This window comes from Humulus lupulus, chromosome X (assembly GCF_963169125.1).
Source record: "Humulus lupulus chromosome X, drHumLupu1.1, whole genome shotgun sequence".
Taxonomy (NCBI): domain Eukaryota; kingdom Viridiplantae; phylum Streptophyta; class Magnoliopsida; order Rosales; family Cannabaceae; genus Humulus; species Humulus lupulus.
In genome coordinates, this window is record NC_084802.1 from 263,873,990 (window position 1) to 263,894,153 (window position 20,164).

The 20,164-nt window shown below is 38.1% G+C and overlaps 1 protein-coding gene across 1 annotated transcript; it reads left to right on the forward strand.

The window, feature by feature from the left end:
- The first annotated feature begins 771 nt into the window (after positions 1–771).
- On the forward strand, positions 772–5,479 carry LOC133807122 (uncharacterized). The gene is made up of 2 exons (XM_062245281.1): positions 772–1,165; positions 2,217–5,479. The coding sequence occupies exon 2, from the start codon at positions 2,515–2,517 to the stop codon at positions 5,164–5,166; it is 2,652 nt and encodes an 883-aa protein (XP_062101265.1). The 5' UTR covers positions 772–1,165; positions 2,217–2,514; the 3' UTR covers positions 5,167–5,479.
- The last annotated feature ends 14,685 nt before the right edge of the window (positions 5,480–20,164 follow it).

Below are 20,164 nucleotides of genomic sequence, written 5' to 3' on the forward strand. Positions count from 1 at the left end.
TTCTTATTGCTCTAATCCTATATTTTGTAGATGAGAAAAGTGAGGAAAAAAAGACAAAATTAGAGGGAAAATTAAAGGAAAGAAAAAAAATATTTGTTTAGCTGGAAAGAAAAGTATGTGAAAGAGAAAAATAAACGGTAAAAAAACCTGGCGAGTCCCATTATTTCTTTAAGAGAATTTTTTTATAATATGCATCTAAACAAAAATTATTTATTTACTCTTATATTTATTTTTAAATAATTTATGTGAATTGTTTTTTTAATTGAATTTATATGAAATGGTTAAATTGTAATTTTACTCATATTTTTATTTTTTATTGAGATCAACCATGGGTTAAAAAAAAGAAAACAAAACAGAGAGGAGAAAAAAAAAGAAATAAAGAAAGAGTGGGACCCACTTTCCATACCGTCCATAGTGGGTTTTCCTCTTTTATTTAGTAATTAAAAAAAAAAAAAGACCCAGACGGTGTGGGGTGGGCCCACGAAAAAGCTGACGCGCTAGAGTTAGTTGAGCAGGGAAGCGTGGGACCCATGATGAAGCCAATGAGGAAAATGCAAGTAGGATCCAAAACCTCAGTGCAGTCAGAGAAGGAGGGGGTAGCAAAGTGGGACCAACAGGGGTTGAGTTGTGTTCACCTCGCTTTTTCCATTCACATCAATAATATAATTTAGGTCTTCTTTCAAAATAATATAATTTATGTCTAATAAAAAAAAAACTGTCTCACTCCCTCTTCTGACGCACTCATTTTCATGGTGTCTCCTCCTTCCAACAGTTCCACACAAGTACACAACCCCATCTGCCTCTGCCAAAATATATATTTAACAAATAAATAAATAAAACGCAAACACTGTCAGTCATTAAAACCATTTTATTATTTTTCTATTTTATTGAGCATGTTTGCTGTCCCGTCAGTTCCGCTCTTTCTCTTCCTATAGCTATAACTATGGATCCGTTTGCTTGTTAGACTTTTTGAGGGATCAAGTGGTCAGAGAAAGTGAAAGTTTTGTGGTGTTTTCTTTTCTTTCCTACTGTTCATCTTTCTTTTTCTTTTTTGGCTTTGGCTGCGGTCCTCAAAACCCTATTACTCATACTACTACTTCTACTAGTACTATTACTACTGGTGTTTCATTCTACCACAAAACCCAATCCCAATCTCAATCTACAGGTCTGTTCCCTTTTCATAATTCTTACTTTGTTTCGTTTGTTTATGTTGTCTCGCTTTCTGGGTCTCTCTCCTGTTTTTTTGTTTTGCTGGGTGTATTTGAATCTAAATCGCTGCCTTTTTCAGCTCCATGCTGGGTTTTGTTTGGTTCTCTGCTATGATCTGCTTATGGATATTTTTGATGGACTTTTTAAGAAACAGGAAGTCTTTTTTTTTTTTTCTTTCTTCTTTCTAAAATGGGAATTCTTTGAGGGATTTATGATCTCAGTGGCAGATTTCTCAATTTCGGAATTGAGATTTGAAAAAATTGAAGTTTTCTTCTTTTTTTCCTTGTGAAATTTGGAGTGGGTTTTAAATCTCTGTTTTTTATGCCCCTTTTAATTTTTTCAAAATGAAGTTCTAGGCGAAGCCGACAGTACATGAAATTCAAGAGATTTGTAATAGCAATAAATGTACGGTATTGAGTTTCTAACTTGGTAATTTTAAAATTTGTTAAGGTCTTGTCTATTTCTTAATAGGTCTGGTTATGGAATCCTATCTTTCATATTGAATGAGCATTTGAGCGAAGATGTTTAAATAAGTGGTTAATTTTGATCAGAGGTTTTTAGTTGTTTATCTTTGCCTTTGGATGGTCATAATTCATTTTGATTACAACTTACTTTCCTTTTTGCTGTGTACAATATCTTTACTCTTTTTTTTTCCTGGATCTGGCAGTTAAAACATATAATTGATCATGCTCATTGTGTATTTAACTTCATTTTGCCAATATAATCAAGCATATTCTAGTATGAAACCACAATTCATAGTTCTACGTACTAAACGCGTTTTTCTCTCTAGTTGGAAACACTCATCAGGAGACACATGAGTGCTTTTAGTTGTTACTTTCAGGAAAGATTATTTTGTTATTTCTCGATAAATTGTTGAGGTTTTGTGCTGTTTTGATACATTGATTGTCTTTTTTCCTTTTCTTTCTTTTGCACTCTAGAAAAATGTGTTTCAGTTTTAAACGAAGTGAAATGATTAATATGGGCCAATGCTTTTTTCCCTTCTTCAGAAATGCAGTTCTCCCTCTCTGGCTTGGCTCTTTATTAATTACAGCTTTGAATTTTGGTTGGAGTTGCTCTTGGTGTTGTACTATAATAACTCAAGGGACTTGCTGCTTTAGAACTGAAAGGATATCTAGATGCTGCTGTATGCATTGCATACTTCATTTTGTGATCTGTAGCCATGTTGTGAAAAGCAGCCTGTGATTTTTGAGATGGAATCGTCAACAATATTTATTCAATAAGCTCATATCCTACAAAAGGTTGGCTGTCATTACTGTCTCGGAGTTTCTTTTTAACAGGAACCTCATGGATCTCCTTGATATAAAGGCAAGTGAAATAGAAAACAATGTTGGGCACCCTTCTTCTCCGAAGAAGCCTATTCTTGTGGGGAAGGGGAATAGCATCTGTGACAATGAATTAACCAATGCAAGTGTTGGGCTGCAGAAACAAGGGTATGATGATCATGAAATTAATAGTTGCAAAACTGAAAATTTGCAAGGAATTGAAAGGAATGATCACCTTTCTTCCTCAGATTGTACAAAGGAAACTATTGATGATTTGCGGCCATCTTATATTATTTCTACAAAGAGAAATTTAGTCGTTGAGAAACAAATATTTGCTGATGGATCATCCATGGTGTTGCCCTATTGTAATGGAGTCAAAGGTGATGAGACTCCAAGGAACTGTAAAGCATCTCCTAAAGCAATTACTCCTTTAAAGAAAACTTCCATGAACAGTGATGCTAGCTTAGACATTAGACAACCCCTTGAAAGTGACTTGCATGTTGGAATGAATATGTATTGGCTTAATACAGGTGAAAGTGGATTGAAGTCTGGGATGCAGGCAACCTTTTCTGATAAGCAAGGAAAAACTGAGTCATCATCTTCAAATTCATCACACATCATTCTTCCTGCTTCTTCAAATGATAGCTGTCAGGAAACATCATTCGATATCCACTCATGTAAGCTTATCAAAATCAATGGTAGGGATTCTTCCAGTTGCACTGATTTCAAGAGTAATGTTAAAGGGCCAGCAACTGGAAACTTACAACCTGGTTTTGTGGTATGTAATCCTGAAGAGAAGCTGGAAAACACTATTTCACCTGGAAAACAGTGCAATTTGGGTAAAGTTACTGAAACCCTTGACAGTGTTAGAACAAGTAGCGATAATGTGGCAGGCATAAGTTCAGACAACTATGTTACAATGGAGAATATTGATAGTTTGAATTCTGATAGTTTTAAGAAAGAAAAGACTGAGAAAGGGGCTCATGGTAAAGCAGCCCATGAGGATGCCGTGGGGGTGCCTCCAAGAGTTGCAAAAGAGGTGGATCAAGAGTTTGAGGCAACAGGAAGCTCTTCTTCTGTGGAAGGAAGAAACAACGACATGATTCGTAGGAGCTTTATTGATTCAGTAGATTCAAATAGGAAAAGCTGCTTATCAGAAACTGTATCTGTAATCCAGCAGTGCAAAAGTCAAGATAAATCATTCACCTTTTGTTCCCTTAAACGGGTGTTAGAAACAAGAACAATGACAAGAAATGAAAGCTTGTGCTCTGAGGTGAAAGAACCATTACCGGACATGGGTTGTAAAGTGATTCATGAAGTTAGTGATGGTCCTCATGGACAGGAATTGTCATATCGAACCATGAAAGCTGTAGGTTTAATGTCCCATAATCATATTGGGCATCTCTCCCGAATTGATCTTAATGAAGATGTCATGGAACATGGTGTGGACTATGCTGAACAATTTGGGAAAGAAACTCTACGTGATCCTGCGAGAAATGTGTCGAAGCCAAAACCAGTGGTAGCTAAATCTGGAGTTCCTTTATACGTTCCACGGCCCAAAGTACAGAAAGAATTGGAACTAGGTGGTTGGAGGGGGTCTGCTGCAAATAGTGCTTTCCGACCAACTTCAATTACCCAGAAATGCATTGAATATAATAAGGCATCATCCACCAATGATGAGAAAGAGTATGAAAAACAATCCTTCGATAATAGTATTGACCTCAATGTTGCAGCTACAGGAGTTGATTTTGATGTTGACTCCTTCCATGATAAACCTTCTCTGGCAGAGTCAAGCTTCCCTTCAAATATGGAAGTGGGATCAAGGCAAGCAAGAACATTAGATTTTGATCTCAATTGTGTTGATGGAAATGATGACCCTCATCAATCATCTCTTGCAACTTCCTTATCTGTAAGAAATTTTGATTTGAATGACAACCCAACTTCTGTGGATAGTCCCAGCTTCATTCTCAATCCAGCTTCATTCTCAAGACACTTTAATCAAGCTAACAAAACTTTCAGAAGCAGGGGATCGGATAGTCCTCCAGTTTCGTCTGTGGAAAATCCAAAGCAGCAAGATTTTAGAAGTCTTAGATCCACTTATTCTGCAGATTTGAGTTCTATGACAGGCTTTGTCCCTGGTCACGTTCAACCATTTCTGGTTGCAACACCTCATATGCTTCCATCCAACGAACAACTGCAGAGGATCACTTTCCTGCAACCGCAGTTGGCTTATGCACAACAGCCACCCCATGCCTTCCGGGTTGACCAAAAAGACATCTTATCTTCAACTGCAGGCACTCATAATGTCATTCCATACATGATAGATCCTCATTCAACTACCATCCTATCACAAGTACTAGGCTCTGGTGGGTTCCCTGCCTTTCCTGGTGGCCCACAATGTTTCCAGGTTTCTCATGGATCAGGCCCCAGCAACATAGAAATGACAAGGCCTAATAGTATTGATATATACAATGGAATGAATAATGGTCTGGAGAATATGACCAGGGGAACAAATGGTGGCCAACTTTATATGCCATCAAGTAATTCAGCATCGGAAGAACAGATGAAGAGTTTCCAGCAAGTTGGCCTCTTTCCCACAGGAATGAAGAGGCGGGAACCAGAAGGGGGATGGGATTCTTCTCAGCTTAGCTTTAGACAGATGACTTGGCGCTAAGGTTTCTCCATGGCCTTAATAATCTTGTTTTTGCAGATTGCCAGTCAAAACTATTTATTAAGCTGTAGTTTACATCTGATTCTCATAGTTACAGTTGTTTAACCTTACTACCTTAGTTAAGAGAGCAAGAAAGCATCATAAGTAATGGGGTTGAGTATGATATGTTTTGACGTATGATTCTTTTGCATTATCTAATTCTCGGTTCTTATAGGAAAGGCTTCTGTACATGTCAGTTTTTTATTTAGTGAATGTAAATCACTTTGGTTAGATAGTTTTTATCTTCCACTAAAAGTAGTCGTGGATGTTTTAACGAGTAAGTGGTTTTTATGTTTTAAAAGCTATAAAAGAGAAAAAGTTATAACGTTGCACAAATACACTCAGAAGTAACAAATTAAGTGGCTTAAACCTTTTTCTCAAAAAAAAAAATATATATATTTTTTATTAAAAAAATAAATAATTAATAATGATTTAAAAAATGTTAAAATAAATAAATCATTTAAACATTAAATTTTTTACTTTAATTATGTTACGGAGAAAAGATTTATAATCTCTTGATTTTCATTGAAAAGAGATGCACATATATATACAAAACTAGAAATTTATCTTAGGTAATTATAAAATTGAAAAATTGGAATTAATGTTAATTATACACCTAATGTATACAGCTAACACTCTTCTCAAGTTGGAGCATAGATATCTATTTTTAGTAAATATATATTTTTTTTGTATTTTTTTATTATTTTACGGTTCTTAATTTAAAAAAAAAAATACGTCCTTAAATTTTAAAAAATACGATTTCAAAGTTTCATAATTACAAAAATATAGTCTTAGGAAAAACAATTAAAAAGCAACTTGAAAACAACTCTGTTGACTGCATTTTTAGCCAACGACGTGAGAACGTCAAATACGACAAGTCTTCAAGAGAATAAAAACGACACAGACGGTATAATAAAGAAAATAAAGAACACACAAGAGATTTTTATAGTGGTTCAGCCCCGATTGTCGGTAATAGCCTAATCCACTTAGAGTTGTGATTTATAGACCTATACTCAAGATCAGATGGACTGAGCCAACTGAGTTTCTTCAGTACAGATTGTGAAAATACAAGAATTCTCTCTAATTTCAGCACTTTCTCTCTCTAGAATAGACAGACCCAATTTTCTCTCTCTAGAAAGAAGAAGCAGAAGGAAGCCCCTCTCTCATCCCATAAGCTCTCTATTTATAGGCCTGGGATCCTCAACTGATATCCCCTTACAATCGGGATATTTTATTATTCATCTTATATTTATATTACAATAAATGTTTAAAATATAACTAATTCCTCAATTTGAGTGAGGAATGAGAGATTCCCGCGTATGTTGTTGAAGCTGTCTCTGGGAACCTTGACTTAGTCTCCTCTAGCTAATTGATCCACCTCCTACTGACCACTCATGCAAGTGTTGGTCGGACGTGCATGGTGGTAGGACATGTTTTCGGGGGTTGAACGTGCATGGTGGTAGGACATGCACTTCTCTCCTATATCATGGCACTCTCCTCTTGCATGCCATGTTCCTCCTTGAACCAATCTTCTTGGCTTCTCCTCGGACCAAGGTGGTCCGAGGCAACCTTCTTGGCACCTCACCTTGGACAACATTGAAGCAACCTCCTTGGCACCTCACCTTGGACAACATTGAGGCAACCTCCTCCATAACATCTCACCTTGGACAAGATCAAGGCATTCTCCTTTAACATCTTCCAAACATGTCCGATCGAACATTGTATAGGCTCTCCTTATCAGAATCTAAGTCTCCATCCTCTTGCATGAGACTCCTCCTCCTTAGCTACTTACCTTGGACACGTTCGAGCCAACACTTAGGAAACCTTGGGAGGCTTGCCTCCTACACACCCTTGGGGTCTCTTAGGACCACATCCTCCTTGGGGTCTCCTAAGACCACTTTCTCCTTGGGGTCTCCTAGGACCATATCCTCCTTGGGGTCTCCTAGGACCACTCCCCTTAACTTTCCTAGAATGCATTCTCCTTAGCCTCCTAGGATGCATTCTCCAATTTTTGGGTATAACAAACTCACTGCATCAATCCAAAATAAACTTAAAAAAATACAAAAAAATATTATATATCAGAACAACTAAATATAAAAAAAAAACCTAAAAACAACTTGAAAAAAAAAAGACAAAACCATACAAATATAATATATTTTTTAAACTGTAATATTGAAAGAAAGAAAAATTTGACTGTAAAAATATAATTTTTTAGAGAAATTAAGCATTTTCTGTAACAATCTCTAGATATTAATCTTGCACAACTTGATATAAAAGGTAATCAACCCAAATCCCCTTTAAAGCTTTCGTGAAGATGTCCCATAGTTATTTTCTAGTCTTCATATATCCTATAGAAATCAAGCCTTGTTAAATTTTCTCTCGAACAAAATGACAATCAATTTCAATTTGCTTAGTTCGTTAAAGAAACACAAGGTTAGATGCAATATGAAGAGCAACTTGGTTATCATGCCACGATTTTGTTGGGACTGAAGTTCTAAGTCATACCTCAGTCAAGAGTTGATAAATCCATATTATCTCACACATAGATAGTGCCATTGCCCTATATTCTGACTCCATTGGATCGTGACACAAAATTTTGCTTCTTGCTTTTCCATGAAACTAAATTCCCTCAAACAAAGATACAATAACCTGAAGTAGATATTCTATCTGTGTACCCTAATGTCAGCACGAGTCCTTCACTCAGTTTGGGTACAACTGGCAAATAAATATGTGGGGGGAAATAACCAAGGAATCCATTTATTATCCATGTGGACAGCTCAGTTTTCACGGTGATTATGCGAGCTAGTGATGCATAGGTTGCGAAGCATGAGCTCATGATATTCACGCGGCCTCCATAGTACGAGCTCGGAGATATATCCATTTCGTAGTAACTCAAATATATTGCGTAGCCACGAATCCCCAAAGACTCGGGTAATTTTATATGATCATTTATGGCCAGCCTGTAATATTTAATGTCCCAGATATTAGGAGACCATTTATTTCGTTATCAGATCATATCCTAGTATAAATGAGAATATTTTATATTACATGTAATAAATATGTAAATCTGTGATTGACTCACACGGTTACCCAAACCTGTCCAAGGAATTTTTCTATAAATACTGGGAATATTGGATAGAGAAGGGGACGATTAATTTGTAAGACCGAAACTCTGCCAAAATATAGAGAGAAAAACAGTAATAATATAGACTCGTGGACTAGGTGGATTTTAACCACTGAACCACGTAAAAAGATGTAACGACCCAAAATTACTAATAAGGCTTAAGGGTCTTGATTAGTGTGCCGGAAGAGCATAACTGGATTATGTGTGATTTAAATGGTTAAATGCATGATTATGTGATAAGCATGCTTATATGTTATTTGGATATGTGAGATGCATGATTATGTGTATTAGTATGCATGTAGGCCTTGATTAGATTAAAATGACATATTCGTAATTTTGGCCCGTTGAGGGCATAAATGTAATTATTTGCGATAAATTGTTGAGATCACATTATTATGTGAATATATTGGCAGCTTGTGACTCGAGGTGATCCTGGTGAGCGGTTTAGCGAAAAAGTGGCTGAAAATGTTGGGTTGAAAGGTGCAAGACCCAAAATCCACAAAAATTGGGTTGAAAGGTGGCTGAAAGTGTTGACCAAGTGCAGCCAATAGAGGCGCGCCACATGTCCAGGTGGTGGCAAGCTTAAGCTTGGGCTCATTTTGGGCCTAATTCCCTTAAAAAATGCCACCTTTTTATGGGTTTTATGCCAAAATGCAATTTTAATTCCTACAAAATAACAATAAATTAAATCATAATCAAATATTTTAATTTATAAAATAAATCATATTAATTTCATGAAAATATTAATTAAAACTTAATTTATTTTGACTATTAAAATCAATAAATGTGTATTTTTCACCACTAATCACAACCCCCAACTAGCTTATTGCTAGTCCCTAACAATTCAAGCGAAAAATAAAATTATCATGTTGAAAAATCATCTAAGCATTTTCAAAGTATCAGCAAGAAGTCAGAAATTACTATCTAAACTACTTCAGTTGCGATTCCAGAGTTGTGTGTGTGTGCACCAAACCATATTTTTTTTATCGCATGTCATAACACAAATAGTATCGAAAAATATCAAAAGTATAAAGGTCTCAACTCCAAATTCCTTACGGGCATTGAAAGTATTTGTATGGGAAGGATTACACTCTTCGAGTTGGAAATATAACAGTTTACGCTCAAATGAGAAAAAATAAACTTTTTAGGACAAACAATTTGAACAAGTATTGATCACAAGATAGGCATATCAACTTATTGGAATTCAAATGACAAGCAACCTTTGAGATTTACATGAGAAAGCTCAAAAATAAAATGAAAAATAACTAGAAATGATAAATAAGAAAAGAAAACTATTAATTCTAATATATATATATATATTCCTATACAATTACACAACAAAAATAATAATAGAAATATTTTTTTTTAACTTCCAGTAGGCCTTCCTCCACCAAGAGAAACCAGGAAAGTGTTGCTCTTGTTCTCTTTTCTTTTTTGTTTTTTTTTTTCATTTTTCATTTTTCATCATTCTTTTCCCTTTTTTTTATTTCTTTTCCTCTTGTTCTTTTTTTTTTTTGTCGACAAGAGGCAACACAAAAGTAAAAGGAAATTACAAATAAAATAAATAGAACACAAATTTAAACTTTATTACAAAGACTCATTCTTATATGAAAAACATCCCTCTAGTAAATGTCATATTTTAAATTCCAAATATGTGACTTTAGCAACTCAAATGATCAATAAAAGTTCAAAAAGTTGTTTTCTCAACTCTCACAACTCACCAAGAAATGAAAAACTTTAAACTTGAAATTTCTCTCAACTATTTGTGTTAACAACCAATTTATCACATGTTTGGAAAGTGCACAAAAGAACTCTAAAAATCACTTCTTAATATCTAAACATGGTAAGAACTGACTCAAACCAACAAGTTAGACTCATGCTTAGATAATTTTGAGAAAATTTGACTTAAAAATTCAACAAGACAATAATGTTTTCCAAATGAATGCTAATGACACAACAATAAGATTTTCCAAATGAATGCTCACCACCCCCAACCAAAAATCAGACAGTGTCCTCAATGTCAAAATGAATAATCAATGAAAAAGGTAAGGAAAGAGAACACCTGTATGATGACCATGTCCCATGAGGCGAGAGCGTAAATAGCCTGATAAAAATACCCCAAAACAAACAAAATACAAGAACGAAAAACATACAAAAATAAAAGAAAGACAGAAAAAAATTAAAAAAAAACAAACAAATCATTTAGAACATCAGAGTGTATAAATTGGATCCTTAAGAAGGACCTCTTCAACATGACTCACACACTCAATGTAATGCTTCAGTCTTTGGCCATTGACTCAAAAAATTCTCCCATTAGTTGGGTCCTCGACCTCAACGGAACTGTTGGGAAATACTTGCTTCACTACAAATGGACCAGTCCATCGCGATCGCAGTTTACGGGGGTGCAAGTGCAAGCGAGAATCATACAGATGCACTTTCTGATTTGGCTCAAAGTGTTTCCATAGGATTTTTTTATTGTGAGCGATTTTCAATTTTGCTTTATAAATCCTGGAATTGTCATATGCATCATTTCTCAACTTCTTAATTTTGGACAATTGGAGTTTGCGATTGATACCTGCGGCATTCAGATCAAAGTTTAGGGCTTTGATAGCCCAATATGCTTTATGCTCGAGCTCGACAGGTAAATGACAGGCTTTTCCAAAGACGAGCCAATAAGGAGACATCCCAATAGGGGATTTGAAAGCAGTGCGGTATGCCCAAAGAGCGTCTAGAAGACGTGTAGACCAATCTTTGCCGTCGGGATTTACCGTCTTTTCCAAAATGTGTTTTATCTCCCTATTGGCTAACTCAGCTTGATCATTAGTCTATGGATGATAAGCATTTGCAACCTTATGAAGTACACCGTCCTTGTGCATAAGAGCTTGAAAATATTTGTTGCAAAAATTTGACAACTGTAGCGTTATCATTGGTTCGATAGGGTACAACCTCGACCCATTTGGAAACATAATCCACAACAAGAAGAATGTAAAGGTAGCCAAAAGAAGGTGGAAATGAACCCATAAAGTCTATCCCCCAACAATCAAATATTTCGATAACAAGAATTGGGTTCAAGGGCATCATGTGTCGACGGGAGAGGGAACCTAACTTTTGGCACTTTACAAAAGAATGACATAAATCATTGATGTCTTTGAACATAGTGGGCAGGTAAAGACTGCATTGTAAGATTTTTGCAACGGTTTTCTTCATAGAAAAATGATCACCACAAGCATCATTGTGGCAAAAATTCAGTACACTAGACACCTCATCGTCGTGGATGCATCTTTGCATGATTTGGTCGGGGCAATACTTGAATAAGAATGGGTCATCCCAAAAGAAATTGCACACCTCAACCAGAAATTTGTGTTTGTCTTGTGAACTCTATTCAGATGGGAGTTCACCTGTTACTAAGTAGTTTACAATGTGAGCATACCACGGTAACTTAGTAACATAAAGCAATTGTTCATCGGGGAAATCATCAAGAATAGGTGGACCATCAGCAGGATCGCTGAATTCAAGTCGGGACAAGTGGTCTGCGATGACATTTTCAACACCTGTCTTGTCTTTGATTTTTATGTCAAATTCTTGCAAAAGAAGGATCCACCGTATTAGTCGCGCCTTAGCATCCTTTTTGGAAAGGAGATATTTCAAGGCGGAGTGATCTGTGAAGATTGTAATAGGTGATCCAATCAAATAAGATCAGAATTTGTCAAGAGCAAAGATGACGTCAAGCAACTCTTTTTAAGTAGTGGAATACTTCATTTGAGCACTATTGAGAGTTCGACTTGCATAGTAGACAACAAAGGGTTTCCCCTCTCTTCGTTGTCCTAACACAACTCCCATAGCAAAGTTGATGGCGTCACACATGATCTCAAAAGGAAAACTCCAATTGGGTGACTGAATGATGGGAGCAGAAGTGAGTGAATTGACAAGCATTCGAAATGATTCCTCACACTTAGGTGTCCATTCAAAAATGACATCTTTGGCTAGGAGGTTGCTTAGCGGACAAGCATTCATTGAAATTTTTTGTATGAACCTCCTATAGAAACCAGTGTAACGACCCGAATTCGCTAATAAGGCTTAAGGGCCTTGATTAGTGTGCCTGGAGGGCATAATGGGATTTGTGTGTGTGTCTTTAATGAGTAAAATGCATGATTATGATTTAAAGCATGTTATATGACTATTTGACTATTTGAGATGCATGACTATGTGTATTAGTATGCATGTAGACCTGATTGTGTTAGAAAGGGCATAATCGTAATTTGGCCATTTTGGGCATGACGGTGATGATATCTGTGATCTGTGACTCGAGACGATCCTAGAATGAGCGGGTTAGCAGAAAAGTCAAAGCGGAAATTTATACCCGGCTTGGGTCAAGCCTGGGGAGTTTAAATGGGAATTTGGAAAATATATTGAGGTTAATCTTGATGATGAGGAATGTATATTTGGTGATTAATCAGGTATTGGGTAGCAAGCGGGAAATTATTAGAGACACTCGAGGAATTAGTGGGAATTGGGTAAAATGACTAAAATGGCCCTACATGGACAAAAAGGTTTAGAATTAATAGGGAGGGCATTTTGGTCTTTAGGCTTTTTAGAGATAAGTTAAATGAAGCTTTATATTTAGTGGGATTGGTAGAATAGAGTTATAAGGCTGAGAAAAAGAAAGAAAGAAGGAAGAAAAAGAAAAGAGAGAAAAACAGTGTGGGTTTTCTTCAAAGGATCGGTTTGTGGTTCTCCCACCATTTCCCTTCATTTTTCTTGGAGCTAAGCTCAGTGATGAGCTAGGATAGGCTGAGCATCAAGGATCCTAAGCTAGACTTGAAGATTTGAAAGGGATTAGCAAGAATACATCAAACATTGAGGTAAGTTTTTAGAAGTTTCAGTTTTAGGGTTTGACTGGTTTGAGCTGTGTATCTAAACTGAATTGATGGGGATTTTAGGGGAATTCAGGCCAAGGTTGAGAAGGAGCAAGCTAAGGAGGTCTAGGGTTTAACTCAAGGTCGAATTTCCATCCACGGTATGATTTCTAAGTCTTTAACTTTGATGTTTGACTGATTTTCTGGGTTTAGGGTTTATTATGGTAAATCTTGAGTTTTGGGTTGCTTGAGCTTGGGTTATGAGTTCTTGGGATGCTTGGGATGAGTGTGAGGTGTTGATAAGTTTGTTTTTGGGTTTGGGAAAGATTTGGACAAGTTTGGGGTTGAAATGGTTGAAAGAAATCGCAGAAAACAAATTTGGGTGTTGCCTGTCTGCAACTAGCGCTACAACGCTAGTGTTTGGGCGCTGTAGCACTAGGCCCTGTTTCTGGGGATGTTTGGTTCTGCTTGTAGCGCTATAGCGCCCTCTTTAGAGCGCTGTAGCGCTGCACTGTTCCCAGAAAGGGGTTTTTGGGCTATTTTTGAGGGATTTTGACCTAGGGTTCGAGGCTTGATTCCACCACCTTGTTTTGTGGATCTAGGACTTCCCGGAGGCTCGGGATTGGTCCCGAGGCTAGGTTTTGGACTTGAGGTTTGGTAATGACTTTGAATTATGGATTTTGTTTAGGTGAGCGCTAGGGCTCGAGTGGGATCGTGCTCGAGGAGTCAGGTGATCAAAGCTATCGAATTGAAAGGTAAGAAAACCGTAGCACCCGAGAACAGGGCATGGGCCCACCATGTTATTGCAGGGCATGGCCCTAGATTGTATTACGTGCGAATGTATAACCTTAGATGAATTGTTATATGTTTGAATGATTATTTCGAAATGTACTATATGTGTGATTATAATGAAATGAATGGCTAAGGCCGAGAGCGGCAAAGGCTGAGTACGGCCTTGGGGCCGAAAGTAACACTTAGCACATGGAGTGCTTATAGCCAGGGTGGGACCCAATGGATACATGAGTTATCCTTACGGTAAGGACCGAGACCCCAGGCTTTGGTAGGGCCTCTGGGGGCGGCATGGCTTGTTTGTTCAGTCTGATGGTTTTCCTATTTATCAGTGGATTATATGTCAGCTATATTTTATGCATATGTTATATACTGTATGAGTTTTCTTGCTGGGATTCGGCTCGCGGGTGCTCTGTGTGGCAGGTAAAAGCAAATAGTCAGTCAACCGACCATGAGTATGGAGAGTGTGGGGGCGGCGCGTACATGTTCGGCCTGCCCGACTGCTTTGGTTGGGGGCGTTTTGAATGTGGCTATATTAACCTATTCTTTTGATAGTTAATTAAGTGTAAATCTATTTTTTGAGTTGTAAATATTTTGTAAACCTTATTTTGGGATCCCAGATGTTTGATACTTAATGTTTTCAATGAAACTAAGCATTTTCAAAGATTACAGCCTTAACGTCTAGTTTAGTCACACTTTTGGTTTTAGAAACCTCGAAGAGTCAGTTAGTTGCACAATTTCCGTTTTAAACTCACTTAGTAATGGCTCTAAGGTAGTAGGGCGTTACAACCAGCATGACCAAGGAATGACCTAACATCTTTGACAGTCTTAGTAGTAGGCAGATTGGAGATAAGGTCGACTTTGGATTGATCAACCTCAATTCCTCTTTCAGAAACAATGTGGCCTAAGACTATGCCAAAAGACACCATGAAATGGCATTTCTCCCAATTGAGCACAACTCCTTTCTCAATACACCATTTTAAAACAGATTCAAGATGAAGAAGACATGTGTCAAAGGAGTTTCCAAAAATGGTTAGGTCATCCATGAATACTTCCATTGATTTTTCAATCATGTCACTAACTATGCTCATCATGCATCTTTGGAATGTAGTTGGTGCATTATACAAGCCAAATGGCATATGTCGGAAAGCAAAAGTGCCAAAGGGACAAGTGAAAGTGGTCTTATCTTGATCCTCTAATGCAATCTCAATTTAATAATAGCCAGAATAGCCATCAAGAAAGCAATAGAATTTATGACCAGCTACACGTTCAAGGATTTGATCAATGAATGGGAGTGGAAAATGATCTTTGCGGGAGGCGGCATTTAATTTTCTATAATCAATGCACATGTGCCACCCTGTCACAGTTTTTGTGGGGACAAGGATCCCTTTTTCATTTTGGATCACAGTGACACCAGATTTCTTTGGCATGACTTGAGTTGGACTGACCCATTTTCTATTAGCTACTAGGTAAATAATACCAGCGTCTAGCAATTTCAAAACTTCATTTTTTTACAACTTCTTTCATTGTGGGGTTTAGTCGCCTTTGAGGGTCTCTCCGAGGGATAGCCTCATCCTCTAGATTGATTCGATGGGAGCAAATTAAAGGGCTAACACATTTGATATCAGCAAGCGTCCAACCTATCGCAGATTAATGCGTTCGCAGTAGCTCAAGTAACTAAAATTCTTGAGAATTTTGAAGGTTGGATGGGATGATAACTGGAAAGGTTTCACCGTCTCCCAAGAAGACATGTTTCAAACCCTCGGGAAGTTGGGTCAATTGAACAATTGGAACCTCTTCGGCTGAAGTTTTTGGCTGTGATCTCTCACGAGGTAGTTCTTCAAAGCGAGGTTGCCAAAACTGAGTCCTTCTATTGCACGAATCTGTGTGATTGGATATTGCAAGAGTGACTCAATAGAACTAGGACTTTCGTTGTCAGACAGAAGGAGGATTCATCAAGATTATCAAAGTTGCTTCGCAATTGAACCTCCTAGGGAATTAAAGAGTCAATCATGAATGTTTGATAGCATTCATCATCTTCTCGGGGTTGTTTTCCGATGTGGAAGATATTGACTTCAAGAGTCATGTTTCCAAACGATATCTTCATTAGACCATTCTGACAATTGATCAAAGCATTTGCAGTAGCAAGGAATGGTCTTCCGAGGATAATAGGAATTTTAGACTCCATGTTTACCACAGATTGGGTATTAAGAATAAGAAAATCCACAGGGTAATAGAATTTTTCAATTTGAACTAAAACATCCTCAACAATACCCCTAGGATTTTTGGTGGAGCAGTCAACAAGCTGTAGCACAACAGAAGTTGGCTTCATTTCTCCAAGACCGAGTTGCGAGTATACAGAGTAAGGCATGAGATTTACACTCGCGCCAAGATCAAGTAAGGCTTGGCTGACTTCATGGTTCCCAATTTGGCAAGAAATGGTGGGACAACCAAGATCTTTGTATTTCGGCGATGTCTTTTGTTCAATCATTGCACTCACTTGCTCAGTCAAGAAGCAGTCTTCTTGACATGGTGCTTCCTTTTTGCAGTGCATAGATCCTTGATGATTTTGGCATAAGCCGACACTTATTTTATGATGTGAAGCAAAGAAAGATTAATCTTCACTTGTGTCAAGTTCTCAAGGATTTCAGCTCGGTTATCAGGAAGTTTCCCAACAGGTTTCAATGCCTGGGGAAATGGTACTTTTGGAGAGGCATTGAGTGGTGGATTTTTGGGAATATCTTTTGGAGTACTAGAAGAGTTGGATTTTATGGGTGGATCATGCAAAGCTTTACTGCTTCTAGTCGTGATGGCATTTACTTCCTTAACATTTTGATCATTAGAATTTGAAGATTGGGCCATGTGTTGGCCTTGCATATTGAATTTTGGTTGGGAAGGAAGTTTGCCTTTTTCCGGAATGGCCAAAGATTCAGTCAATTTTGAGAACTGACATTTCATTTCCTTGATTTCTTCCATCATTTGGCGATTTAGTTTGGATTGTTCCTCTACGAATGCATGAAGGGTATTCTCGAGAGAATTTCTTTGTGGATGAGAATTATATTGAAATGCAGAATATGCCTTTGATGATTGAACTTGTTGCTCATTTCACCATTGTCCTCCAGACGTTTGAGCTTGGTTGGAATCTCTCCAACTGAAATTTGGGTGGTTTCTCCAACCAGGGTTGTACGTATGGGAGAATGGCTTGTTATATGCCCCTAAGGCATTGCATTGCTCCTCATAAAACCCCCCTCATTTCATTCAAAGCTAAGCAATCCTTAGCTAAATGCTCATTCCCTCCACAAACAAAGCAAGGTTCTTGTGGTTCCGCTTGAGCAATCATGTGCGGTTTTTGGCCATTTTTCGTCATCAAGACCTCAAACTGCTTTTTCAAAGCTTCGAGTTGGGTGTTAATACTATCCTCTTCTCGAAGTTGATAGATCCCTGATGTTTTGTGTCGGTTGGTGCTATCAGTAGCACTTGGACCAGTCCAGGTGTGAGACTTTTTCCCAGTTTCTTTGAGATATTCAAGTGCATCGTCTGGCTCTTTTTTGAGGAATTCATCATTGCATAGCATTTCTACAAACTAGTGCTCAAGATTCGTGAGACCTTCATAGAAGTAACTGACCAAACGCCAGTTCTCATAGCCATGGTGCAGGCACCAATTCAACAAATCTTTGAATCTTTCCCAGACTTGATATAACGTTTCATTGTCCTTTTGGGAGAATGTGGAAATATGTCGTTTTAGACTGTTGGTCTTATGGCTGGGGAAGTGTTTCAGAAAGAAGGATTTGGTCATCTCCTCCCATGTTCCAATAGACCTAGGTCTCAAAGAGTATAACCAACTTTTGGCTTTGTCCTTCAAGGAGAAAGGGAATAACTTTAGTCCCACAGAATCGGCATTTTCAGCTCGGTTATAGAACGTGGCTACTACCTCCTTGAATTCTCTAATATGCACGTATGAGCTTTCATTTTCAATTCCATGAAATGTTGGCAAGAGTTGAATCATTCCAGGTTTAAAGTCTAATGTGGGCATATTAGGAGGGAAGATAATGCATGAAGGCGTGGAAGTGCGAGTAGGATGGAGGTAGTCATTGAGAGTTCTTGGTTGGATTTCATCATTGCGAGCCATTGCGAATGGATTATTATCAACTAAAGTTTGTGGAGAAGCATGATTGGTGGATGAATTGGAAGAAGTGTTACTAGAAGTTTCGTGATGATTCATCCACTCTCAGACTAGAAACTCTGATACCAAGTATATTGAGGCGATGAAGGTGCTCGAGGAGAAGAACGCTGAACTGCTCGAGAAAAACACAGAATTTCTCGGCAAGAACACCGAACTAGTCGAGCAGAGTTCTAAGCTGGCCGAAGAGCTTCAACAGTTTAAGACTGCCCTGGACAAAGCCAATGAAGATAAAGAGAAGTTTAGGGAGTGTGCTAGACTTAACTGTCAAGAGGCCAAACAACTCGAGGTTGATTTCATCGCGAGCAGAAAGGAGACTGAGGAGTTGGAGGGGCGCGTCAAAGAGCTTGAGGAGACGAATGCTAGAAACTTGGAGAGGTATAGGGAAGCCACCCATGTAACGACCCAAAATCACTAATATGGCTTAAGGGCCTTGATTAGTGTGCCGGGAGGGCATAATTGGCTTATGTGCGAATTTATTGATTTAATGCATGATTATATGATAAGCATGCTTGTATGATTATATGAATAAAAATGTGATTAAATGTTATACCTATGAGAACCACATTATTATGTGGATAAATCTGCAGAGCACGACTCGAGGTGATCCTAGGGCTAGATAGCAGGGAAAAGTCACAACGGGGCTTAACAGTTGACTTTGGACAAGTCAGGGGTATTTTAGGTATCGGGTAGTTATTTAGACTATCGGGTTATGAAAATAAATAATTGGAGATATATTTGAGGTTAGGAAGTCTAAGCGGGAATATTGGGGGATTTTACCGTTTTGCCCTCGGGGATGTTTCCGGCACCCCGAGCCTTGGGATTAGCTTAATAGCCTAAGGATAGACTTGGGAAGACTTTAGAAAACAATAGACAGAAATTTAACCGACTCTTTCTCAGCCTTCTCTCTCTCCTCTCTCTTAAGGAAGAAAAACACTGAAATTTCAAGGGAAATCAGCTGAAGCTTGGGGAAATTGAAGGGATGAATTAGAGGTTTAGCTCAAGAACCAATCAAGAACTAAAAAAGAGCTAAGGTAAGCAATGAATTTTCGTTTCTGTGGTTAGGAATTTTGAGTAATGGATGAGTTTTAAATATTTATGGTTTTGGCATTTAAGGTTGAATTTGAGGCTGGAATCTTTGAAGTTGGGTCAGGGAACTCTTGGAGAAGTGATTCTGTAGCTGAGGTAAGCTTTAATCCAAGGTTTAATGGTTGAATTCTAGTATCTCCATGGCTGGTTTTGAGTTCTTGAGTTAGGAAGTTTCAGTAATTGAAATAGGTTTTTTATGGGTTTTTAGTCTAGCTTTCAGCTGGGTTGTGTTGTTGGGATCTTGTGGGAAGTTTTGGGATAATTGAGTTGTGGATTTGGGGTGGTTTTGAGTAAGTTTGCATGAGGTTTGGGAGTTAAAAATGGTGGTTTTTCTGGGTTCGAAGGGGTCGGGCCGCGGCATAGTTCTTGGTGAGCCGCGGCCCTTCGAAGCTGATGGATGCTGAGGAAGGAGGGCGTGCTGCAGCATGGCCTAAGCAATGCCGCGACCCTTACATGTTTTTGGTCATTGAGTGGTATCTGATTGGGGCCATACCGTGGCATGGTTGGCTAATGGCGCGACCCTTAAGGGATTTTGGGATTTTGAGATTCCAGGCTTGGGAATTTAACCTAGGGTGCTCGGGATTGAATCTTTTACCATGTTTGGTGAAATTCAATGTTCCGGAGACTAGAACTTTGTCTAGAAGCTCATTTAAGATTGTTAATGGTATCCTTTTTCTTGGTTGTGACTAGGTGCTAAGCTAGGGCTCAGGGATCGGATCGCGCTCAAGGAGTGTCGCTCATAACTAGTTCACTTGGAAACCAAAGGTAAGAAAACTGCCCCTGGTTGAATATATGTGATGGGACTAAGGGTTCCCTATTGTGTATGCTTGAATAGATGGTATTATGCCATGCAAGCTAATTAGCGAACCAACGACCTAAGGGTGCCAAGGGTTACACTAGCGCACAGGGCGCGGTTTGGCCACT